The following is a 27966-nucleotide window of genomic DNA, read 5'->3' on the forward strand; positions in this document are numbered from 1 at the left end:
AGGAAGGAGAATGGTGATTGCCAATGCTGCAGAAGGAAAATGGAGTTACTGTTTCTGGGTACAGAGTTTCAGTTTTGCAAGATAGAAAGAGTTCTGGAGATAGATGACGGTGATGGCTACACAACAATATTAATGTGCTTAATTACTGAACTGTGCACTTAAAAATGGGAGATGGTAAATTTTACTTCATGTATGTATTTCATCACAATTTTTGAAATGTGGTGATCTGAGGGAAAAAAAACAAAACCTCCGTATTTATATAAAATTCCCTATAGCACTTAACAACATTCTAAGATGCTGCTCAACAGAATAAAGTGCCAGCAGAATAGTAAGAAACAAAAATCTATTAAGGAAGCTATGAAAATGAACCTCACCTGATGACTAGGACCAACACGAATCTCACCCTGGGTACTGTTCAGCCTCCTGGAACAGAAATAGAGCAGATTAAATTAGCACAATATAGTTTTGACATAAACATTCACACATTTTTCAAAAAAAGTAATTCTCTTCAAATAAATGAGGAAAAAATGAGGAAGAATTAACGTCCCCACTACTTCTAATGTTCTGTATACATACACCACCCACCACCACACACACACCTCTAAAACCTTTTCCTTCTAAAATCCTAAGAACTGCAGCTACCTTTCATGAGAACCTTCCTATATCATCGTTCTTTTTTTGAGACAGTCTCGCTCTTGTCGCCAAGGCTGGAGTGCAAAGGCATGATCTTGGCTCATTGACACCTCCGCCTCTTGGGTTCCACTGATTCTCCTGCCTCAGTCTCCTGAGTAGCTGGGATTTCACGTGCCTACCACCATGTCCGGCTAATTTTTGTAATTTTAGCAGTAAATTCCAGTAAATTTTGTAATTTTAATAATTTAGGGTTTTGTCATGTTTAGCCAGGCTGGTCTCGAACTCCTGACCCTCAAGGGATCCACCTGCCTCAGCTTCCCAAAGTGCAGGGATTACAGGCGCGAGCCACCGCACCCAGCCCCTATACCATCATTCTTTCATGCCTCAGAGAGATGGACTTTCCTGTAGTACAATTCCAGTCACACATTTCTTCCTTTCAAAACATTTCAGGGTGCCCTACCATAAGCCTTATAAAATACAAATGAGAAAACTTATCCTAGAACACAGACTGAGCCATCCATCCATCCATCCATCCATCCATCCATCCACCCATCCATCCATCCATCCATCCATCCACCCACCCAAGCACCCACCCATCCATCCATCCAACCAACAAATATTTAAGCGCCTATTATAAGCCAGGAATCGTCCTAGGTGTTGGGATAAAGCAGCAAACAGGGACAGGCACAGTGGTCCACACCTGTAATCCTAGCACTTTGGGAGGCCAAGGCGAGAGGATCGCTTGAGCCCAGAAGTTTAAAACCAGCCCGGGCAACACAAAGTGACCCCATCTCTATAAGAAAATTAAAAATTAGCTGGGCATGGTGGTGCACACCCGTAGACCCAGTTAGGAGGATCCCTTGAGCTGGGAGGTCAAGGCTGCAGTGCGCCATGTTCGCACCACGGCACTCCAGACCGGGCAACAGAGCATGACCCTGTCTATAAACAAGGCAACAAACAAAACAGTGTCAAAGAAGATGGCCCAAGAGGAGGCACATGCCCTTGTTTTTCTCTCATGGATCTGATAGCCATACCCACTATGTTTGAAATTGTTAAAAATACATTTTGGAAAGCTATTATTTCCTTTAGGGCACCTGGGTCCAGTACTTTCTTCTTTTAATCCAACCATTTTCTCACGAATAATCTTGTTTGGGCAAAGGTGGTAGTAAATGTGACAAAGGAAGAAAAAAAGAAGACAAGGAAGAAGGAGAGAAAGGGAGGAGGAAGGAAGAGGAGAAAGGGAGGAGGAAGACAAGGAGGAGGAGAAGATGATGAAGAAGAAGAAGAGAAAGAAGGAGAAATGTGGTGGTCCAGTCCTCAAGAATCTTACAAGCCTCCAGCTGGCGAGGCAGCATTTGCACCAAAACACCAGAACAGGCTGATGCCCGTATTAATCAACATAAGACACTTCAGAAGACACAGTACAAAAATGTGAAGGGGAGGTACCAAAATGAGGCAGGCTTCAAGAGGAGACACAGAAGGAGATAACAGGCCTAGCAGCAGGAAAAAAAAAAGAGGACTTTCCAAGTAAAAATGAAAGCATGCAGAGGTGGCAGGCTGAAAGGGAGGGGTGGTGATGGGGAAATGCTTGCATGTGGGATGACTTCATCATACAAGTCATCTTCATTTCTTCATTAGGAGAATGGCATGTGGAAAAAAGAAGCTAAAAGATGGTTTGTTCTCATAGGTTTATACAGGAAATGGAAGAAGCTGTTACAGGAGGTTCCAAAGATAAGGGATTTGGACACAATCAAATATATCACAACATATAATAATTAGCAATTTCTTAATATTCAGGTGTATGCTATGCCCAGATTTCCCTAATTGTCTGTCTGTATCTTTAGGAGGTATGTAGAGGAATCAAATCAGCCAAGTTATTTTAATCACGAGCACTTCTTTAAGAAAAACAAGCAAGCAGTCAGTGTTACCACTATTTCCCTTCCAACTTGTCCCTATTTTCTAACTAGCTGTGAGCAAAACAAGCTGCCAAAAGTTCTAAATACTTTCCAAACGCTTTCTTGCCTACAAGCAGGTCTAGCCAGAATGTATCATTTCAGAAACTTTCAGCCATAGCCCATTCAGTAACTTGTGCCTGCAGCTCAACCTTCGGGTTCTTCCAGAAGGTCTGTTACTCTAGAGTTCTCCAGTGGTTGGATATCATTTCCATACCATGGCTGCACTGTTAAGTCCTTGATAATTCCAGAAAAAACATTCCTGTTCCATTTTTATTTTATTTTGGAGATGAGGTCTTGCTATGTTGCCCAGTCTGTTCTCAAAACCCTGGGCTCAAAGGGATCCCCACCTCAGCCTCCCAAAGTGCTGGAATTATAGACACCACACTCACCCCCCAACCCCGTTTTTATTTTAATAAGCTAATTTATTGTCATATTTAGCTAAAAAAAACCCAATGTGCCATGATAACGAAACAAACTCCCCAATACCCGGCTGACTAGAACTACTTATATGTCACGTATTTCCATAAAAATAGGATGTAGAAATTCCTATTAAACTAACAGAAATGAGACAAAAAATGTATTGGGCCATCTTAAGAGACTTGAAAATTGTTTCTTTTAAGTTTATATCAGGGAAGAGTACTAATAAGTAGGCTATAACATGAAAACCAAGATAAAATAAGGAACCTTCTTAAAAGCTTATTTTAAAATCCCTCTTTGCAACAAAAGTATTTTTAAATTGTATGTAACTTTTAAATATCAGGATTCTGTAGCAAGGAATACAACAAAGTTCTTTTTCAGCAGGTAGGATCTGAGGTGCAGACAATGGCATTAACCTACTATATGCAAGAGTTACAAAATACAGAATAAATGGCAAAAGTACTTTTTAGGTCCAAGATATAAAGAGGTAGATAGCAACACACCCCATTAGAGAAAGCTTGATGCATCTGACAGAAAAACTGTCAGAATATGAACTGAAGATGAAAGACAAGAAGTACACATGGTGGGGAAGTGCCAGCATCCAGCTATATCTGGATCCACTGAGCAATCAGAATCCTCCTTACTGAACTAAGTATCCCTCCCCTGCTGCCACAATGCTCTCCTCTTTTTTTTCTTTTTTTTTAAATCCTGTATCCCGAGACAGTTGCATCACCCTTGATAGGTTAGGCAGCCACAACGCCCCAGAATGTTTCCCTGGCACATGGAAAAAGCACGCCCATGAGGCTGCAGCCAGGTGCAAAGTGAGTCTGTGAACTGCCCCCTTCTTGAATGCAGCTTTTGTGGTTCATACCTCACTCATTAATAATATTTAAACATAATATCAACAGCTTGTAGGAAACACTCTTAACTGTCAATTGCAATCTTGATGCAATGACTACATTTTGTGTAACACGACACTTCTCAAACTTTTAGGTCTCTGTACCCTTTTACACTCTTAATAATTACTGGAGTGTATCTTGGTGGTCCCAGAATCTGTCTCATTTCAACAATGTTTGGACAGCACACATCCTGGGACTCCATCTGTTCCAGCCTCCCACCGCCCTCCAAGCTCCTCTCCATTTGCAACCTCCAGGACCCTTCTTCTTGGCCATCTCCTGCTTCTGGGACCAGCCACCACTGTTTTTGTGGTTAGCGCCTCATTGCTGACCAACCGCGAGCTCTTGGATTCATCAGAATTATCCCATCAAGGTAGCGGCCGCCATCAACCACCTGGTCAATTTGCATCTATGGGCTTCTTACACCCATCTCTCTCTGGGCTTCTATTTAAACCATAATGATGTGGCTCTGGGAGGCACAGGTGACTTCTTCCATGAATTGGCCTACCGAGAAGCTTCAGGGTACAGAGTGTCTCTTGAAGATGTGTGTGTGGCATTGGCCCCCATTTCCAGGATGTGGAGAAGCCATCTCAAAATGAGTGGGGGTAAAAACCCTGGGTGCCATGGAAGTCACCATGGCCCTGGGGAAGAACGTGAACCAGACCCTCGATCTTTAGGCCCTGGGTTCTGCCTGCACAGACCCCCATCTCCGTGACTTCTGGAGAGCTACTTCCTAGATGAGGAGGTGAAACTCAACAAGAAGATCGGCGACTACCAGATCAACCTCCCCAGGCTGGGCTGCGTAAGTGTTTCTTCCAAAAGACTCACCCTCAATCACCACTAGGAGCCTACAGAGCCCAGCAACCTTTTAGGAGCCTCTCTAAAAGTTCAGGGCTTCTGCCTAAGCGGCACCTCCAGCCACTACCCTGGACCCCTTTCCCAAGCTTTGGACAAAATGGAAATAAAGCTTATTGCAAAAAATAAAAATAAAAATTACTGAACATCCCAAGAAATCCAAATTTTTGAAAACTTTCAAAATATTTATTGATTTAAAAATAGTAATAAGCCCATTACATAACAATATGCATATTCTTATAAAAAGTAATTGCATTTAAGCAAAAAGCTTTAGTGAAAACTGAGGCATTCTTTCATGTTTTTGCAAATCTCATTAATATTTGACTTAATACAAAAGACAGTTTCTCCTATCTACTTTTCAATTCAATCTGCTGCAATATATTGTTATGGTTAAATTATATGAAGATAATCCAGCCTAACACAGCCATGTTATTAGAAAAGGGAAGAACAGCCTTTTTGATACTACACCAAAATCTCAACAAGTTCCCAACACTTTGGGAGGCCGAGGTGGGAGGATCACTTGAGGTCAGGAGTTCGAGACCAGCCTGGCCAACATGGTGAAACCCTGTCTCGACTAAAAATACAAAAAATTGGCCCGGCGTGGTGGCGCATGCTTGTAATCCCAGCTACTCAGGAGCCTGAGGCAGGAGAATTGCTTGAACCTGGGAGGCAGAGGTTGCAGTGAGCCAAGATCGTGCCATTGTACTCCAGCCTGGGCAATAAGAGTGAAACTCTGTCTCAAAAAGAAAAGAAAACAAAACAAAACCAAAAACAAAAACTCAACAAGTAATCATTTCTTAAAGATGTATACACAAGGTGAATCTAAAAGCCCATCAGTAGACTTTGGATTGTGCTACTCCGAAATCTGTTGGTCTGTCTTGCCTTTGAATGAATGGATCTTCTACTCAGATGTGATTTTGTAATGTCATGCATTGGTTTTATGGAGAATGTCAGTTTACTCAGTTCTGCAGATCTTTCAAATATCAACCAGTTCTTTATACAGTATTTTTAAAAAACATATTAATATCACCTATCTCATAAGAAATGCCTTTCAGTGTAGAGAAGCTGTCAGGCTCACAGTGGTGAGTACAAGCTTTTCAAAATTCTAATTTTCACTTGAAAGTTTATATCTTAGCCTTGTCAAGTAATATCAGTGTTTTCCTTGAAATAAGAAGCTCACTTAATTCATCTTCAAGAAAGTTTCTGCCAAATGCCCACATCTGAATGGCCACAGTTTGTCTGTCAGTTGTTCTTTCAAAGAGTAACTGATATTCCATGAAAAAAGTGGCTAGCTTCGCTTCTAACTCAAATGTCTCGATGGAACCAAGGCTACTCCTCAAGACAATTATTGTCTTTTGGTATATAGGGCAGAAGACTCTTAGGTCCGGAAGCCAAGTCTTGGGATTAAAAAATAATAATAGGCTGGGCGAGGTGGCTCACGCCTGTAATCACAGCACTTTGGGAGGCCAAGGCAGGTGGATCACCTGAGGTCAAGAGTTCGAAACCAGCCTAGTCAACATGGTGAAACCCCATCCCTACTAAAAATACAAAATCAGCCAGACGAGGTGGTGTGTGCCTGTAATCCTAGCTACTCGGGAGGCTGAGGCAGGAGAATTGCTTGAACTCGGGAGGCAGAGGTTACCATGAGCCAAGGTCACGCCATTGCCTGGGTAAAAAAAGAAACTCTGCCAAAAAAAAAAAAAAAAAAAAGAAAAAGAAAGAAAAGAAAATGATGATGATGATAACAATAATAGTAATAATGAGGTCCACAAGCCATGCTCTGAGAAGCACTGATTATGGCACATTCTTAACTTCAGAAAGTCCTGGAGGCTAAAATTCATCTAGAAGATGCCAGCTTTCTTCTTTGATTAATAATAACAGTAGCTAACATTTCAGCACTTACTATCTGTCCTAGGTGCTCTACAGTATTATCTCATTTCTAGGTATTAAGGCATTTAATTAATGTTTTGATATTAACAGACATATTAGTATTGCTATTCACAGAAATTCAGGTCTCTTTCTATCCTGTGTTCAAAACAACATAGCACTACACATGGTGATGCACACCTGTAATCCTAGCACTTTGGGACGCTGAGGCAAGAGGATAGCTTGAGTTCAGGAGTTTGAAACCAGCCTGGGCAATAGGTTCTAAAAAAATGTTTTTTTAATTAGCTGGTCACGGTGGCATGCACCTATAATCCCACCTACTCAGGAGGCTGAGGCAGGAGGATCACTCCAGCTCTGGAGTTTGAGGCTGCAGTGAGCTATGATCATGCCACTGTACTCCAGCCTGGGCAATAGAGCCAGACTGTGTCTTTAAGAAAATAAACAGGCCAGGCATGGTGGCTCACCTGAGGTGGGCGGATCACCTGAGTTCAGGAGTTCAAGACCAGCCTGGACAACATGGTGAAACCCCGCTCTACTAAAAATACAAAAATTAGCCGGGCGTGGTGGCAGGCGCCTGTAGTCCCAGCTACTCGGGAGGCGGAGGCAGGAGGATTGCTTGAGTCTGGGAGGCAGAGGTTGCGGTAAGCCAAGATCATGCCACTACACTCCAGCCTGGGTGACAGAGCAAGACTGTCTCAAAAAACAAACAACAACAACAACAAAAAAACATAGCTACTAAAGAGGTTTCTGCTTGGATGTACAATGCTGCTGAATTAACAAAAACAAAGTAAGTCTAGTAAAAGCCAGGGTGGTCATCAACTTCAGAAGAAAAATCCAGACCAAAGGTAGTATGAATCCTAGCCAGGTCAGATAAAGAATACTACCATATGAATTAAAAAACCAAAGATGCAAGTCATGTCCTGGATAATGCTACATACACACACATCTATCTTTATCGTCATCTTAAAAGTTTTCATGTACATTATCTTAAATCTAGGTGTAGGCCGGGGTGCGGTGGCTCGTGCCTGTAATCCCAGCACTTTGGGAGGCAGAGGTGGGTAGGTCACCTGAGGTCAGGAGTTCGAGACCAGCCTGGCCAATATGGAGAAGCCCTGCCCCTACTAAAAATACAAAATTAGCCAAGCGTGGCAGTGGGTGCAGTAGTGGGCGCCTATAATCCCGGCTACTCAAGAAGCTGAGGCAGAAGAATTGCTTAAACCCGGGACACAGAGGTTGCAGTGAGCCGAGATCCCACCAGTGTACTCCAGCCTGGGGGACAAAGCAAGACTATCTCAGAGAGAAAAAAAAAAAAAATCTAGGTGTATTATAGTTACATAACAAGCACAAGCAAAATAATAATACTAGCTATCAATTACTAAGTGCTTTCTATGCTGGGCATATATTATTTCATTATTCCATGACAACTCTATGAGGAAGTATCTCCATAGGTAATAATAACAATACTAATTTTAATACTAACAAAGCAACTAATATATCCATTGAATGTTTACTATGTACCAGGTATTGCAAGCAAAGCAATTTCCATTTATTTTCTTATCTAATCTTACAGGCGACCCTGAAAGATAGGTGCTATTGTAGTAAGTGTACAGGTCAGGCCACTGAAGCCAAGAGACGTTATGCAGTTGCCCAAGATTAAACAGCAAATAAGTGGAGAAATCAGGATTCAAACTCAAGGTCAGCTGACTCCAAAGTCAGAGCTCTCAATCACGCTCCCATATGGCAGAATGATTAAGTTACTGAACCAAAATCATACAATTAATCACAAACAGAACGATGAGAATTCATATCCCTTTCCCTATTTTGGTTCTATGTTCATTTCAAACACCCAAGCAAGACAAAATGATCAAAAGAAATTTTTTAAGTTTGAAAGTCATGATGAAAGAGAAAAACCTATCAAAATTAAAGGCCAATTTATATAATACTCTTGAAATGACAAAATTACACAAATGGAGACAGATTTGTGATTGCCAGGTGTTAAGAGATGGTGGGGAGAGAAAGGGACGCTGACGGTGTGACCATAAAGGGAGAGCTTTGTAGTGATGAATAGCTCTCTCTCTTCATTGTTGTGGTGGTTACACAAAGCCATACATGTGATAAAATGGCACAGAACTACATGCACACAATCTACTAATGCCAGTTTCCTGGTTTTGGTATCGTATTACAGTTACAAAAGATGAAACCACTCTGGTATCTTTGCAACTTTCTGTGAATCCAAAAAATCTAAAGTTTTAAAAAAGTCAAATGAAGAGGGGAATATACTACAGGCAGGTGGCAAATCAGAAAGAACACCAGACATGAGAAAAGCTGATTAAAGGACAAACAGATCAACCCCAAATTACACTGTACACAGCTGAACCAGTAACTGAAGAGAGGGCCACAGTTTATCAGCAATGAGATTCAAGAAATTAACTCCAAGTGACATATTCCTTTTTTCCTTATGTTTACTAACGATTTCTGCTGTGGATTCATCATCTTAGAGACACCTTTATACTCTGAATCATACTACGAAAACCAAATTAAGAACTGTCGTCATCATCCCCAGCAAAAGAAGGAATTTCTCTGTGTAGCTAATGTAAATAATATATGTTTTTCAAAACAACTTAAGTTCAGCCTGTATTATTCTACAAATCTTTGTTTTGGAATATGAAAAAAAATAGTTCCAGAAGCCAAATTACAACAATAAAGGTAAGTTGTTGTTTTTATTCCTGAAGTATTAAAAAACAGAAAGTCATTGTATATGAAATCTGATACCAAAAAAAAACCCAGTGTAACAAAGCAGTATCCATAGCAACTACAACTTAATATTTCAGTCCTCTTCAGCTGCAGTGGATTAAATAAAATGACAAGATGTTCCCTTTGAAAAGTAACCTGTTACCATGGAAACGTTTTAGTCTAAGAAGTAAACATGGAATGGACAGAAAGGAGCAGGGAGCCTGCAAACGAATATCAAAAACGGAGAAGCATCTTTGCAGAGGAGATGCAGGTGGTGATGGCAGGCAAAGGGAGAAGAGCATGCCTGCTAGATGCAGAATCGCGGCCCGACCCACAGGGCTTGGCCCAGAACATGATGTGGCCACTCCTTCACCCTGAAGAAAGGGGAAGGGGCAGGAAGGCAATGTTCTGTGAACATTCACCAAAGACACCCAAAGATCTCTATGTGATCACGGCGACTGCTTAAGATAGGCACTTGATTCTACAAGGGAAGATGAGGGAGGAGGATACAGATATGGGAAGAAGACATGAACAGAAGGCACCACCGTGAAGCAACTAAGGGCAAGACGTGACCCCTCATTCAGCCCCTCCCCAAGCCTTGGGTCGTAATAGCCGTGTAGCCTGTGGCCCATTCCCAAGGTGCTGGGACAGAAAAGGCTCAGGTCAGACCCCTGCTCTGTGGCTAGCGTCATGTACGAATGAGAACACTGAGATATCTCTCTTCCTGTCCTTCAAATGGTAAACATCACACAGCAGACATTCTTATCTTTTCCACAGGGTATTAAGTTGAGCAGGAAGACTGACATGGTATCAACAGAATGAAGATCTTAGAAACTCTGCTTAGTAGCACATTTAGAAAATGACCACAGAAGAAGTCTGTGAGTCCAGAACAGAATACACCACATTTTAAGAAAACCAAAAGGCAATTTATCAGAATCACCTTTTTAGATGGATTGTGAGATAGGAGTGAAAGCGAGGATTAAGAAGGAAGACTAGTGCTACATGCTGGATTTCTCAGTTTTCTCCAGCATGAACACATACTTCAAGACTGCCTTGAACAAGTCTGAAATTTCTTTAAAATCTAACATAGTATCTTAAAAAGTCATGCGAATGTTGTATTCTATCCCATCATATATTCTCATTCATTTTTAGAGAAAAATTTCCATATATGTGAATAAAATCATTGTGCTGGCTGACTCTGGGCATACTTCCTGTGGGTTAGCCCAGCTCCTTAAGAAACACCACCACCAACAAGAAAATAAATAAATAAATAAATAAATAAATAAATAAATAAATAAATATTAAAAGAAAAATCATTGTGCTCTGTACATCCTATTAGGATCTCCCATGACGCTGGCACCTCACTCCTGAGAGAGAGGAGCTGTCACAACCACACCTGAGTCTAGATGTTCAAAAGCAGGGAAAGAGCATGGACTTAAGAATTAAATGAACTTGAATTAAACTTTTAGTATCAGGCTGGGCATGGTGGCTCATGTGTGCAATCCCAGCACTTTGGGTGGCCAAGGTGGGTGGGTCCCTTGGGTCCAGGAGTTCAAGACCAGCCTGGGCAGCACAGCAAGACCTAGTCTCTGCAAACAAACAAACAAACAAACAGACAACCCAACCAACCAACCAAACAACAACAACAAAAATTAAAAATCAGCCAGGCAGGCATGGTAAAATGCACCTGCAGTCCCAGCTACTTGGGAGGCTGACGCAAGAGGATCACTTGAACCCGGGAGTTGGAGGTTGCAGTGAGCTATGATCACGCCACTGCACTCGAGCCTGGTCAACAGAGCAAGAACCTGTCGCTAATAAAATTTTAAAAATAAAAAGATAAGTTTCAGTACCCAAGGTTCTGTTTGCTCTAAGTGTGATTTTGAGGACACAATTAAATCTGAATCCTTAGTTTCCTCATCTATAATATGAAGTTGATAATGCTACTATGCAAGGTTGTTATAAAAATAAAAGATGATTTATGGAAAGTACTATACACAGTATCTGTTGCTTAGGGGTCATTATTATTATTAAACTCTATATACTGGCAGTAAGTGAGAATGGGAGCTAATCCTGCTATTATGAGTTCCCACAGTACCACTTACCTCTCCTTCCACCCATATCAGTCAGGATTTTATATTTATTTTGTATAGTTATTTCTTTGAATGGCTGTCTTGTCCTCTAGACTGGAAGTACATGCGGGTAAGAACTAAGTCTGGTTTTGGTCACCATTATGCAGAACTCAATGGTTATTAGATATATTTTTAATAAATAAATGACTTCAATATTCTAAATCAACTACTGCTTAGCCACAGACAGCAAGTAAGGGCTCTGCTGCAAAACTTAGTGAAGTCACTGTGACAGAAGACCAGCCCTCCAAGCAAAATTAACTTAAAAGTAGGTTTGATTAAACTGCCTAAAACGAACAAAATTCATCATTCAATCAAAAATAAAACTAAAAACAAATAAAAATGAAAAAACTAAGAGATTTAGTCAACTTTAAGTTACCACTTCCATATTCACACACAAATAAATACAAAGGTCAACACAAGAACTTGTCCAAAATCCAAAATCACAAAGTTCTAAATTTTCTCTGATGGAAAGTTCGAGAGGCCATTGATCCAATCTTCTAGCTTAACAGAAGAAACGAAGGCCAGAGGAAAGAAAAGTACTCTTTTAAAGGGTCACACTGAGTTCATTACTGAAGACTCCAGGCCACACAGGCAGCTCTCCCACAGGGTCCTCCTAAATATAATTCAGGGTCCAGAACTAGAAATTTGACATTGCCTGAAGAATAATAAGAATTTCCATGCTGGTAAGACACAGTAAATATGGCCTCCACACACAATAATGTATGAGTAATGTCAGGAAAAAAACTGGTCAAAAAATTTAACATGTGAGAAAGATCTAGTTTCAAAGTGCTACAGTGACTTTGCTCTGCCGTCTAAATTTCTTATCTGCCTTCTCTCTCTCCTCCATCATGTGGTAACCTACCGTGTATCTGGCAACGTCATAAAACAACATTCCACCACAGACTCCTCGGGAAATTTACTGTAATGGCTTGCGGCAAAGTTTAGGAGCCACGGCCTAACAAAGCTGCCTGCACATACACGGAGCTTCAGCCAACAAACTTAAAAAAAAAAAAAACACCCACTATGACCGAAACCCATTTACAAAGCAGCAAGCTGCTCTCCTGACCCAAGATGGTGCTAGCTTTCTGCATATTGAAATCAAACTGTATAACAAAGCTGAATGAAGCACCCCCAGAAAAAAAAAGGGACTCTGGACCAAGCAAGCATGTCTACAACACGTCTAAAGGTTTCTTTGTCCCCTCTGGGGAATGTTATTAAAAAACATGACAATTGCCTTACTCCTTCTCGCTGCAGTGGTATGCATATAGGAAGAGAACACAAACAGGCAGTAACTAACACACACACGCACCTAGTGTGTGTAAGTGAGAAAGCGGCAGGAAATGTTTAATGCTGAACACACCCAATATTATAGATTACGGAAGCAGAGTTTCTTTAAAAAAAAAAACTCCAAGATGTATAAAGAAAAACATAAACACCCAAAGAGAGTAAGAAGAAAGTTGATCAGTAAACAGTTATTAAACATACTGGTTAATAATTTAATTACTGTAATTCCTAAAACAATCCCTAGCATTGTCTTAGTTGAACAGGCTATTGAAAATAAAAATAAAAAGATGTTCGCCAGGCACAGTGGCTCATGCCTATAATCCTACCACTTTGGGAGGCCAAGACAGGAAGATAGTTTGAGACCAGGAGTTTGAGACCAACCCAGGCAACAAAGTGAGACCTGCGTGCCTATATTTTTTTAATTAAAATTTTAAAAATATATAAGTTGTTGAGATAATCATATCTACATGACCTTGAGACTGTACATTTGACCTTTGAGTTAATAACAATAATGTACTAAGCAACTATGTGCCAAGCACTTTCACACTGTTTTCATCTAATCTTTACAAAAACTGTAAGAAATATTTATTTCCAGATTACCCATGAGAAAAATGAGGTTCAGAGGAGGGAAGGAACCTGTCCCATGTCACCACTTGCCCAATGTCACTTATTAGGTGGAATCTGAACCATACTACCTGGCTCCAAATCTAGCCTTTCCTCTTACCATAGATGATGTATTCATTTATTCAACATATTCACACCAAAGACCTATTTGCCAGGTACTCTACTAGAAATGGAGACTGTAAGAATAGACTTGGCCCCCGCCCCAAAAGTTTAATGTCCAATAGGGATAATAATCAAATAATCACAAATAAATGTGTAGCTCAAAGAAGTTTCACAGAAATAATCTATAATTTTCTCAGTTGAATTAAGATGAAGTGTTTTACCTTAGACTCAAAGTATCACAGAGTATACAATATGAGATTAGTTATCTTTCAGAATTGTTTTAGCATATTCAAGCATGAGTCTCATTAGACCAAAAAGAAAAATAAATCAGACTCATGCTTTATCACCCACAGTGGTAGGATTACAGGCATCCCCACATCAGAAACTGCTCAGAAGAGATGATAACCAATTATCTGAGCTTATTTAGGAAAAGATTTGTGAATGTACACACCATCTAAAATATTCCTTTAGCTATCATGTTCTACCTTCTCTCTCATCCTGTCAGACGTTTATCTTACAGCTTTAGAATAAATGGTTTTCTGGTGGAAGACAACTCGGTTCAGTAACAAAAAGTACCTGGCAAATGGGTCTTTGGTATGAATATGTTGAGTAAATGAATACACAAAGTAAAATGGAAAAGAAAACAAATTCAGAAGGAAAAGAATCAGGAAAAAAGAATAACTACAGAATCACAGATATCTGGTCTTAGGTATATTAGAGTCTTCTAATTCATAAATTAACACACTAGCCAAGAGTCAAGGAAGAAGTGAAAAGCAGATTAAGAATGAAGTGTCAGCCAGGCAGGGCAGCTCACACCTATAATTCCACCATTTTGGGAGGCCAAGGCGGGCGGATCAACTGAGGTCAGGAGTTTGAGACCAGCCTGGCCAACATGGTGAAACCCCGTTCTCCACTAAAACTACAAAAATTAGCCAGGCATGGTGGCAGATGCCTGTAATCCTAGCTACTCGGGAAGCTGAGGCAGGTGAATCACTTGAACCTGGGAGGCGGAGGTTGCAGTGAGCCTAGATTGTACCGTTGTACTCCAGCCTGGGTGACAAGAGCGAGACTCCATCTCAAAAAACAAATAAATAAATAAATACATACATAAGTAAATAAATAAATAAATAGAATGAAGTGTCAGGCCAGGCACAGTGGCTCACGCTGTAATCCCCGCACTTTGGGAGGACAAGGCAGCATGGATTGCTTGAGGCCAGAAGTTTAAGACCAACCTGGGCAACAAGGTGAAACCCCTTCTCTACAGAAAATACAAAAAATTAGCCAGGTGTGGTGGCGCCCACCTGTATTCCCAGCTATGTGGGAGGCTGAGGCAGGAGAATCACCTTAGCCCAGGGAGGTCGAGGCTGCAGTGAGCTGAGATCACACCACTGCACTCCAGCCTGGGTGACAGAGTGAGAACCTATCTCAAAATGAAAAAGAAAAAAAAAGTGACGTGTCAATTAAACACAATCAAGTTCATTCTAGCTTTCAACCAAAGACAGACTGCAAAACTTGTGTTGACAGAGGCACACTTTAAATGTGAGGCTCCCTCAGATTCGAATTCAAGATTCTATTACAATGATAAGAACAACTAATAAGATGATAATTTTGTGAACTTTTCTATTCTTTTTGAAACATCTACTTGCTATATTCCCAACATTTCCTGATACTCTCAAGTGCAACAGAAGCGGAACCATAAGCCAAAATGAAACAAACTAGCATCTTTTCCATGTTCAAGCTGCACAGACCAAAGACTTCATCAACCACTAGAGTAACTTTCCATGTGCTGTTCCCTCACCTCCTCCACCAGACAAGCACAGAAGCCCTAAAGCAAGCCTTTAGCATTTCAAAAAATATTTTTCCAAGACAGGATAATATAAAAGAAATACATACTACACAATAAGTAACTCTAATGAGTTACTTTATTGGATTTGAAACATAGACAAATTCGACTCTTAACAACAGAATATCCACAGATCACAGTCAGTAACCACAAGTTTTCACCATCAAATAGATGGCAGCATCCAAGTTCCATAAATGCAGATTTGTACTAGGCCCACACAGGCCAGTCACACCAGTAGCAGGAACCTGATCCAGAGCTGATTCAGCTGTGAGCACAGCTTCCTGTTCACATTTTTATCTGTTAACTGTAAAGAAAGTTTCAGAAGAGGTAAAGATCTAGAACAGAAAGGCAATATCCTCCCAAGTCAAACAATAAGTTTGTTCCTTGAGCCTGAAATGTGAGTCCTGCCCAGATCCCACATGTGCATGACAGAAAGTGGTGCAGTGTCCAGTTCCTCTCGTCTATCGAAGGGATACTTTTATTAAAAGAAAAAAGCAGGAAGGAAGAGCAATGGTGCTTTTAAACAGAGTAAAATAAGGCAAGTTCCAGAAGGAACACTATATGGTATGGGGGAAAGTGGGTACCTCCCCAAAACTCCCCAGTGCAATGCCCAAATAAATATGGTCACAATGGGAAGAAAACCCTCACATGGATGAAAACATTGATCACAAAAATAATAAATGCACACCCTAAATTATCCTTTGACAATTCATCTCCTTAGCTGCATTCCCAAAATTGAACTTGTAAGAAAACAAATTATACTTCAGTAATATTTTCAGTGACTAGAATTCACCAACACTAGCCTTCCTAAAAACTTTCCACTAAAATCAAGGGCCTCCCTGGAAAGAGTTGACCATGCAACGCTCCAAATTCATCCTACACAACTTAAGAGCTTACACAAGGAATTTCTCCTTGTATTCATGCATAGTAAATTTCTTCTCCTTCCTATAAGGATTTTTCAGCTGTACATTCTTCTATATTGCATGCTTTCTTCCATCTTCATGAATGCACAAAATTTAGGTGGCATTCAAATTTTTTCTAACCTTTATCAGAAGACAAAGGAGTGGAAACAAAAAGGAGCAAATAATATAATTTTAAAACTTCATTTAATATCTGCTTGGGTAAGAATTCAATTTGTCCTAAATCTTATTCTGACTGGCTCCCTAAATAAACCATGGTGAAAGCCATCTATGTGAACTCGCTCTGCAACAGGACACCCAAAAAGCACAACTTCCCCTGGGTAGAAGAAACTAGTGTCTGGCTATCAGGCAGTGGGCATGAAATGTGGCCTTGTCAATGACTGCCTTCTCAGCACCAACTACTCTTTTTACTCCATTTAAGAGAACAGAATTCCAAGTCACATGACAACATACGCATATGCAAAAAATGCTATCTGATTCTAAAACAGATACAAAAATAAACAAAATACCTAAACTTCAATTTCTAATATAAATGTCAATGCATACATTTTTTAATTGCCAAAGAATTTTCCATAAGCTCTAAAAGGAAGATGAGTCTGCTTCCTTTTGAAGGCAAGAGATGAAGTAAAAACTGATACGACATAACCTTTCATTTTTTAAAAATCCATTTTAAGGTGATATTGTTGCAATCATAATTCACAACTGTTCCCTGCATATGTCAGACTTCAGAAAAAGATCAGAAAAATTATAATTTGCTCTGGCAAACAGACTCTCAATCAAAACAAGGTTCCACCCACCTTCAAAGCAACCAATAGCTGCCCACCTACCATCCTTCCTAAAACATCCAAACAGAGCTGCTCTCCGGCCCAGGCATTCCATACTAGCCACAAGGCAAGGGGGCGGCCTGCAGGCTTGCTCTGCAGGTCTCGAAGGCAAACAAGCTTGGCAACACACACCCAGCACGACTGAGGTTAAGATTATACTAAGAGCCGAAGAGGTAAGGGAAAGGGAAAGAGGACAGGGACAGAGGGGCCCACAAAGCTTCACATTCTGCGTCTGCTGACTGCCTCTCTGGTAGTCCCCATTCTTAGTTCTGATTTTACGCTTCACAATACCACCTACATAGCCAGCCAGGGCTGAATTAAAGGCTCTCAGGAACATGCACTATGAATGATGCAATGATTCATAAACACCTTCAGAAGTGAGAAAGAGCAGCAAAACCCATCACTGTTTCGGTGAGGCCAGGGGAAGATAGCCTACCTGCAGGGGCTGAATGGATCATCCATGACTAACACGGGCTCTGGTGAGTCTAGCTGGATTCCTGAACCTCTACTTTCTGCTAAAACTCTGCCCTTTTCTACTCTAACAACTCAAAATGGAGGCACATGCAGTCTCAGAGACCTCATAGAGCTTTCACTGAGCTTGTGCTATGACCTAAGCCTTCACGCAGAACGCAGAAACTTCCCCTCACACTGACAGGACTGAGCATGTGCTGTGACCCTCCCTCATCCACACACTGTCTCTCCACGACGCAATCAATCTCAACCCTGCTGTTTCCGTAAATAAAGCCCAGCCAACAGACTCTGCAGCTTCTCCCTGCACACCAAGCTAGTGTGCAGGGAAGTGGGGCCTTAGAAAGGGGATCCAAGACAGCCAACAGCAGGGAACTGAGCAAGCCCAGCCATGCAGAGGCTTCAGTTAAATGCCCTGCTCTGTCAGGACCTCAGCAAGAAATGCTCTCTGCTCTGTCAAGACAATAGCAAGTTTTGCCTTTTTTTTTTTTTTTTAAGGTAAATGCTGATTTTAAAAAGCAAGATCATCAAGAAATAGAATCAAAAGACACAGATATGAATGACTACACACAAGATCAACTAACAGAAATACTGCAACACATTTAAAAACACAGTAATAGCTACTTAAGAGAAGCAACTTCACAAATTTCTCTTTGAAACTCTAAACATTTTGAAAAAGACCAATCAGGGTAAAGTTATGGAGTGCTTGGCCTCGCCACACAGGTACAGACAGAGTGTAGATGGTATTGTGGGCAGGGTGGCTAAAGAAAGCTGTATTTTCTGCAAAGAGCTTAATCTTCCTTAGATAAGATACTAAAAATAATAAATAAAACATTCCCCAAATAATAAATTAAAACATTTCCTAAAGTAATACTAGCCCAATCAAGTCTAGCTTGAAGAATGTAATTCTAACAATTAGAAAGGCAGGAAGGTTTCAAGATTCAACATCGTGCCACAAACACATGAGCATCCAAAAAGCTCATTTGAGGTCCTGATTCAAAATACTAAGGCAGATTCACATAAGAAATCCTAGCTTTGGATGTGCAGGCTTAGTTTCCACTTGCAAACTAAGAGGTGATTCTACAGATTATTAATCAGTTACAAAAAGAAAAAGAAACAGAAGACCATGAACCTCGCCAAAATTATAAAGGACAAGATAGGGCAGGAAAGGGCAGTGTGAATTCTGTTTCCCAGAAATGTAATGGAATGTCAGGAAATTAAAGCCTGTTGAAAAGAACACACAGTGTCCTCAAGATTCCTACAGTAAATGCAGAATCAATTCCATTTCTATAGCACTCCCGTTTATGCTATGAAATAAACTAAATTCTGAAACTATGATTCAGTAAACCCTTATCCTGCCGATAACATAATTTACAAAATACAAGAAATGCCAAGTACACTTAAATATGTTTTCCTTTGACCTAACACGTGAAACAAGTATCTACAGACTGGAAGAACATTTTCTCTTATTGGTATATGAGACAACATATTCCCAAAACTGCTGTTTCTACAGTCTAGAGGAAAATACTTTCTAAATGCAAAAGTAATGGAATTAGAACCTAGTGGCCAAATAATATGAATATGGGCAGCAAAGAATATCCTCCCAAAAGTGTATGTTAAAAAAAAACTACCTAACCCATTCATATGGAAATGTTTACTTGAAGAAATCAACACAAAATAATATGTAATAAATTCATCAGTCTCTGAAAATCCATGAAACTATTACATAGAGCACAGTATAAAAACAGTTATTGTAACAGCAAGTTAAGAAATGTGGATTCTGATTTTGGTCTCATTAGACGCCCTGAGTTACCAAAATCCAATGGCCTTCTCCTGTAATAATGGATTCCAATGGTGGTGCCAGCCTTTGTGGACACCCTCTTCATTGTCTTTCCTGGTGCTGGCATCTCACATGCCATGCCCCCAAGACAGACAGCCCTTTCTCTTGTCACCTCTCAGGGGCAGCATACCCCAGTGGTCACACCCCAGATCTCTCCTTCACGCTCTCTCTCGTGGAAAAGTCACCCACACTACCACTATGCCAGCCAGCTCCACTCTGAAGACACTTCCTTCCTGGCAGCAGCTCAGAAATGCAGGAGCTCCCGGACTCCTCTCACTGCACCTCTCTGGGGAACCGCACGTCTCTTATTAGATTGTAAGTACTTCAGGGACAAGGACGCCACCTAAATCATCTTTACTGGAACCACCCAACTCTCCTATTTTGTACCTCAAAAAATTCTATCTGAAGCACTGGAAAGGGCACAGTATCACTCATATAGTATGGCTGGCCAAAATTACATAGCCGAGATCTAATTGTGGGGAAACGTCAGACAAATTCAAACTGAAGAACATTTGGCAAAACTGGCTTCTAACTCTTCAAAAAGGTTCATGTCATAAAAAACCTTTAAAAAAGGTGAGGACACACGTCATGAAAACAAAGACAGACAAGGGATATTAAAGAGACACAACAATTAAATGAGGCTCATGATCATGAGGAAAATTACTATGAAGGCCATTGTTGAAAAAAATTGGAAAATCTGAATATGAACTATATTGGACTATATCATATTGTATTAATGTTACCTTTTCTGATTTTGATAATCATACCATAGTTACGTAAGATAATTTTCTTGTTCTTGGGAATACACACTAAAGTATTCAGGGGAAAGGGGTGTGATGTCTGTATTTCATTCCCAAATTGTTCAGGAAAGGAAAACACAGGTTGAGTAATCCTAATCCCAAAATCCCAAATCAAAAATGTTCCAAAATATGAAACTTTCTGAGCACCAACATGATGCTCAAAGGAAATACTGGAACGTTTTAGATTTTTGGATTAAGGATACAGAATAATGCAAATATTCTAAAATCCCCTCTCCCCACCAAAACATGAAATCCAAAACACTTCTAATCCCAAGCATTTCATGTAAGGGATAGATTCAATCTGTACCACAGAGAGAGTCATAATGCAAAGATGGTAAACACAGAGAGTAATACAACAAAAAACAGAGATAGAGGTTATTTGATAAGCTATATATGTCTAATAATTTTGTGCATGAAACAAGGTTTTGACTGGGTTTTGATCGTGATCTGTCACAAGAGGACAGGAGTGGAATATTCCACTTGTGGCATCATGTTGGTGCTCAAAGCATTTTGGATTTTGCAGCATTTTAGATTTCGAATTTTCAGATTAGAGATGCTCAATCTATAATAAAGTAAATCTATAATAAAGTTTAAAAGGTAATAAAATAATAAACATAAAGCAAATAAGGCAAAATACTAACAACTGGTGAATTGAGTAAAAGATATATGGAGGTTCTTTCTCGTACTAGTCTCATAACTCCTCTTTGAATTATGAACGTAAAATTCCAAACAGAAAAATTTTAAATACATTAAACAAACGAAAAATACCTCCACCAGCCTCCCCAACCATCAATTCTCTCTCCTTTTTTTTTTTTTTTTTTTTGAGACGGAGTCTCGCTCTGTCACCCAGGCTAGAGTGCAGAGTGCAGTGGTGCGATCTTAGTTCACTGCAAGCTCCACCACTCGAGTTCACGCCATTCTCCTGCCTCAGCCTCCTGAGTAGCTGGGACTACAGGCGCCTGCCACCACACCCGGCTATTTTTGTTTGTTTGTTTTTAGTAGAGATGGGGTTTCACCGCGTTCACCAGGATGGTCTCAATCTCCTGATCTCGTGATCCGCCCTCTTTGGCCTCCCAAAGTGCTGGGATTACAGGTGTGAGCCACTGTGGCCGGCCACAACCATCAGTTCTCATGGCATCTGGAGAGGTGACAGGAGGGGCAATGAATGACCTGCCTCTCCTGCCTGAGGTCACGGTGCTCTCACCCACAAACAGAAGTCAATTAACACCCAGCTCCAAACTCACTCCCATCTCAAGAATATAGGATCAGTACTCCTCCCCCTCCTAATCAGAGAATCTCAAGGAGTTGTGAAACCAAGTAGTTCCATAATTAGGTTAGCCACTAGGTTACGTTCAACCACAAATTTTAGAAATGGGCCTCTGTTTCCATGGAGCAAGCCTTGCTTTACACCGAGTTCACCCTGGTACCCTACTCAGTGCTTAAGGCCATCCCAGACAGGGGCCTTGTTTTCTCTCCTAGTTCTTTTTACAGGCTACCTGCATACTGATGCTAAGTACCCACCTGGACCTCACTCCTGCCACCACATTTTCGAGCCCATCAACTGGTAGCCTGCAGGGATGTACACACGATCTGCACCCTGGCGCCCTCATATTTCCATCTGTTGCCAACTGCCAAGGCCTCCCCAGAAGTCCTGTGATCCCCATGTATGTCTATAATCTCTGGATCCTAGACATCCTTCTCTCCTCCTATTAATCTCACATGAACAACAGGTGAAGGATTAGCACTTCTGAATAGATTAAATGAGAGCTGAGTGGGAGAGAAGAATACACAATTCAAATCAATTTTTTCTAAAATTAAAAAAAAAACACTTTGTCCACTATAATAATTTGTATTAAGTAGATTATGTATGCTTATCAAAGGTAAGTAAAAGCTGTAACATGAAAATTGCGTAAGTTTTATCTTAAAGAATTTCCTACTTCCCAGAAATAAAAAATGTCTACAATGTTGTATTCATTAACATGAAATTTTAAAGCCAAAATGGCGGGGGTGGGGAAAGCAACACTCAGGAAATTCTAGAGAAAAAGACATGGAAGAGATATTCTAATTAGTACTGACTTCACATCAAGAGAGAAGTGTTCAGAAGCAGTTGCTTTAAATTTCATTTACTAATTGCCCCTAAAATCTAGACACGGAACTGAGACACACACACACACACACACACACGGAAGTGAGACACACACACACACACACGGAAGTGAGACACACACACACACACACACACGGAACTGAGACACACACACACACACACACACACGGAACTGAGACACACACACACACACAGAAGTGAGACACACACGCACGGAAGTGAGACACACACACACACACGGAAGTGAGACACACACACACACGGAAGTGAGACACACACACGGAAGTGAGACACACACACACACACACACACACACCCCTCTCCATCCAGGAAGCTTACTGATTTATCTATTAGCTTTAACAATTTGGATGGGCCCGGGGGCTCACAAATATAATTCCAGCACCTTGGAAGGCCAAGGCGGGTGGGTGACCTGAGGTCAGGAGTTTGAGACCAGCCTGGCCAACAGAGTGAAATCCAGCTTTTACTAAAAATGCAAAAATAAGCCAGGCATGGTGGCGTGCACCTGTAGTCCTAGCTACTCAGTAGGCTGAAGTGGGAGGATCGTTTGAGCCTGGGAAGCAGAAGCTGTAGTGAGGCGAGAATGCACCACTGCACTCCAGCCTGGGTAACAGAGCAAGGCTCCATCTGAAAAAAATGAAAAGAAAAACCAACACCAACAACAAAAATCAATTTGTTCAAAAGTTTTCTGAGATTTCCTATGGTGAAAATTACACCCTATTAATAAATGTTAATTTTTTTCACTTCCAACCCTCACATATTTTCTTCTTCAAGTCTTAATGAATATCAAAATCCTGCCATTGTTTCTGGTTTCAGAGGAAAAAGTTCCCACACTCTGCCTCTAACTATGTTACTTGCTGTAGGTTTATGGTAAGTATTCTGTTAGACTAAGGAAATTCATTCTATAATTTTCTGTTCTGAGAGTTCCCCCCTTGCCATTATTAAAGAACATTGAATTTTATAAAGTGCTTCTTCTACATTAAGATAACTGCATGGGTACAAAAAAATAGAATGAATGAATAAGGTCTAGTATTTGATAGTGCAACATGGTGACCACAGTCAATAATAACCTAACTGAACATTTTAAAATAACTAAAATAGTGTAATTGAATTGTTTTTAACACAAAGGATAAAAGCTTGAGGGGGTGGACACCCCATTTTACCATGATGTGTCTATAATGCATTGCATGCCTGTATCAAAACATCTCATATACCACATAGATACACCTACTATGTATCCACAAAAATTAAAAATTAAGAAAAAGATGAGCCAGGCGTGGTGGCTCACGCCTGTAATCCCAGCACTTTGAGAGGCCGAGGCGGGCAGATCACCAGAGGTCGGGAGTTTGAGACCAGCCTGACGAACATGGAGAAACCCTGTCTCTACTAAAAATACAAAAAAATTAGTCAGGCATGGTAGCCCATGCTTGTGATCCCAGCTACTCGGGAGGCTGAGGCAGGAGAACAGCTTGAACCCAGGAGGTAGAGGTTGCAGTGAGCTGACATCAAGCCATTGCACTCCAGCCCGGGCAACAAAAGCTTAACTCTGTCTCCAAAAAAAAAAAAAAAGAAAAAGATGATTGCCTATGTTTTCTTCTTCCATATGCTGAAGAGGTAAAACATGCTAACAGATAAATTATTATTAAGCCTTTCTTATATTCTATAAATTTGGACATGCATATTTACCTTGCTCCTGTTTGTCAACATTTCATTTAAACATTTTATATTCATGTTCGTAAGATGGAATCTATACAGTTTATTTTATTTTTTACCTGGTTTTACTGTAAAGGTTTTATCAGCTTCATAAAATGACTCAGGGTACCCATACCAACTTTCTCTGTTCTCTGGAACACTGGTAGAACTCACCTGTAAAGTATGTGTCTGATTTCTTTTTCTTTTTCTCTTCCTCTTCTTTTGTGGGGGTTGGGGGAGGGGGGAGACAGAGTTTTGCTCGTTACCTAGACTGGAGTGCAATGGCACAATCTCGGCTCACTGCAACCTCCGCCTCCTGGGTTCAATCGATTCTCCTGCCTTGGCCTCCCAAGTAGCTGGGATTACAGGTGTGCGGCCACCATGCCCAGCTAAATTATTATTTTAAAAAAAAAAAATTTTTTTTTTGAGACGGAATTTTGCTCTTGTTGCCCAGGCTGGAGTGCAATGGCACAATCTCGGCTCACTGCAACCTCTGCCTCCTGGGTTCAAGCAATTCTCCTGCCTCAGCCTCCTGAGTAGCTGAGGTTACAGGCACACACCACCATACCTGGCTAATTTTTTGTATTTTTAGTAGAGATGGGGTTTCTCATGTTGGCCAGGCTGGTCTCGAACTCCTGACCTCAGGTGATCCACCTGCCTTGGCCTCCCAAACTGGTGGGATTACAGGCATGAGCCACCAAGCCCGACCTGATTTATTTTTCTTTTTGGTCCGAGATAAAAAAATATTATCCTATGCAAATTATAAAAACTCCCTTTAAAGGCAGAAGGTATGTAGTTTTTACCTATTTCCTCTTTTTTCCAGGCTGAAATTTGGATGTAATGGCTACCACTACATTGCCACCTTGAAACAAGAGAACAGCTGCAGCCAAGTTAGTAGAGGGTGGACCCCTGATGACTGTGAGGTCCTAGTCTAGGAGTGCTTCCTTTCAAACTCTGCTTACATGAGAGAGAAATAAAAGTGATATTTTATTTAAGCCTTTTACACAGTCTGTTTCTGAAGTTTCCAGTATTTGAAGTTCTTGGGTATAGATCTAGCTGTTTGTCTCATCTGACCATAGTTAACGGCACATGGTTTCTTCCGATATTTCTGATGGTGAGCTCAGCATTCAAGGATATTTTATCTGTGGGGATCCTACAGGATCTTGGATGAGGGTGTGACCCACCAAAAAAATTTTACATATGCTTCTGCCAGGTATCTTGAGGGGTTTACTGGCATGAGACCACTTTTTCTTTTTTTTTCTTTTGAGACAGAGTCTGGCTCTGTCCCCCAGGCTGGAGTGCAGTGGCGCGATCTCGGATCACTGCAACCTCTGCTCCCAGGTTCATGCCATTCTCCTGCCTCAGCCTCCCAAATAGCTGGGACTACAGGCACCTGCCACCATACCCCGCTAATTTTTTTTTTTTTTTTTTTTTGTATTTTTAGTAGAGATGCGGTTTCACTGTGTTAGCCAGGATGGTCTCAATCTCCTAACCTCGTGATCCGCCTGCCTCGGCGTCCCAAAGTGCTGGGATTACAGGCATTGAGCCACCGTGCCCGGCCGAGACCACTTTTTATATTGTCTTCTTATTCTAGAATTCTCGTATTTTAGAGGGCCCAGAATCCCAACTCTAAACAGATGGGTTTCCCTGTTACTCCCTTCTAGGTTGGAAAATGTTAATGAACTCAATCCAGCCTCACCATGAGCTACTAAAGGATCAGCTTACTGCTTTAGTTTTCAGTTTCTCTTAATTCTCCGGAGCTCAGTCCTGCAGTTATGTGTTATTCCAGTGTTCCAGATAACATTCCTAGATGCTATCTGACAAAGGGTTTTTGAAATGATCAAAGGGTTTTTGAAATGATCAAATCAAATGACCAAATGAAAAATAGGCTTTTGTCCTATTAAAGTTCTCTTAACTTCAGTAGGCTGCGTTTTCTAAACATACATGTACTCTCAACTGTCTCCAGTATTTGCATCTCAGGTAAATGTTTTTGAGAATTCAAATGTGATGGCAGACAAAAGCAAACAGGAAAAAGATTGTATCCAGCTCTAGCTGCTCATCCTCAAAAGCTACACAAAGACCACTAGCTGTGGTGAGTGGAAAAGGGAACTGTTACTCAAATGAACGTAAATTTTAGAATGTCTCAAATTCGAATTAGTTGAAATACAGGTGTTTTAGATTGTTAACTTTTCCGCTTAAGCATAAAGATTTATGTTGAGAAAAAAAAATGGTCCCAATGTTACAAAGCAGAGTTAAGTGACAGAAAATTAGGAAATAAAGACATTAAAGATAATGAAATAAGGTTTCTTAATGTTAAAGGAGAGTGTTACAAATAAGGAAAAGGGAATAAAGTAGCAGAAATTCTGTAGTACTGGACTGAACTTGGAGAATTTCATAAGAACTTACGAATATACACAGAACTATAGGTGCAAATGTGTGCATTATCTACGCGATAGATGCAAACACACGCACTCCCTCGCTGTTTCTCAGAAGGCCAGAGAGCAACAACACAAAGTAATGAGCACACTTAGCACCAAATCTAGGTTTTAAAATATCATTCTCCAAATGCTGGGACAATCTGACCTCAAAATGAGTAACAACAGTAGCAGGTTATAAACAATTAAATAAAATAGGAGGCCATTAGTCCACTAAATAAATAAATCGAAAGTTTGATGAAGATGAGATCTGCACATTCACAAAGCAACCTCCCATAAAATGGTTATTAATTACAAAGGGAAAAAGAGACACTGTACAATGGCAAAACCTGGCAGACGCCAGGTTCAGCAACTGATCGAAGTGAACATTACCAGCAACCGGACAAGTAAGAATTGTATACTGACAGGATCTAGAAAAAAAGAACACACAATTTCTGTGATACATGACCTGAATCTAATAATAAGGAAACACCATAAATGCAAACTGAGGGACACCTGGGCACAGTGGCATACACCAGTGGTCCAGCTACTAGGGAGGCTGAGGTAGGAGGATCACTTGAGCCCGGGAGGATCACTGAGGGGAGAAGATCACTTAATCTAGGCTGCAGTGCACTTAAACTGTACCTATGAACAGCCACCTCACTGTAGCCTGGGCAATATAACAAGACTCCATTGCTATTTAAAAACAACAACAACAACAAAAAACATTAATGCAAACTGAGGGACAGAATACAAATTGGCCTATTCTCTTCCAAGGTCATGAAGCCAAGAAGCAACTGACAAACTGTTCCAGATTTAAGGAGACTAAACAAACATGACAACTAAATCCATATTGCCAAACAGGAGCCTTTTATTGTAGGTTTTCATTGGGGACACTGGCAAAATGGGAATGGGGTCTGAGAAAACCACAGTAATAATATTTTCATTGTTAATTTCCTGATTTTGAGGGCTGTATTGTGGTTAGGTAAGAAAATGCCCGCGTTCACAGGAAATACACAAAATATTGGAGTGTGAAAGAGCTTCAGGGAGACAACATACTTTCAAAAGATTCAGTTAATAAAGGTCTTCTACTCTACTTGCAAGGAACTATTCTGTTTTAAAACCAAATAAAATGCACACAGTATTCTAACTACCGCACTAACTCTTTTTTTTCTTTTTTTTTTTGAGACGGAGTCGCACTCTGTCGCCCAGGCTGGAGTGCTGTGGCGCAATCTCCGCCGCCTCCCGGGTTCACACCATTCTCCTGCCTCAGCCTCCCGAGTAGCTGGTACTACAGGCACCCGCCACCACACCCGGCTAATTTTTTTTTGTATTTTTAGTAGAGACGGGGTTTCACCATGTTCGCCAGGATGGTCTCGATCTCCTGACCTCGTGATCCACCCGCCTCGGCCTCCCAAAGTGCTGGGATTACAGGCGTGAGCCACCGCGCCCGGCCTGCACTAACTCTTAACTCTTGCTATTATTAACGTTATTGCGGTTGTCAGTCTAGGAGACACAGTATAGT

The 27966-nt window shown here is 40.8% G+C and overlaps 1 protein-coding gene and 1 non-coding gene across 2 annotated transcripts in view; both read right to left on the reverse strand.

The window, feature by feature from the left end:
* Window positions 1–27966, reverse strand: part of RERE (arginine-glutamic acid dipeptide repeats) — a 392536-nt gene that overhangs the window by 151183 nt on the left and 213387 nt on the right. Inside the window, 1 exon segment of the mRNA XM_050787836.1 lies at window positions 375–423. Coding sequence (XP_050643793.1) covers window positions 375–423 — 49 coding nt within the window.
* On the reverse strand, window positions 3712–3836 carry LOC126945468 (small nucleolar RNA SNORA77). The gene has a single exon (XR_007722458.1). It is a non-coding gene; the product is annotated as a small nucleolar RNA SNORA77 (small nucleolar RNA).

The sequence above is a fragment of the Macaca thibetana genome, chromosome 1, assembly GCF_024542745.1.
Source record: "Macaca thibetana thibetana isolate TM-01 chromosome 1, ASM2454274v1, whole genome shotgun sequence".
NCBI lineage: Eukaryota > Metazoa > Chordata > Mammalia > Primates > Cercopithecidae > Macaca > Macaca thibetana.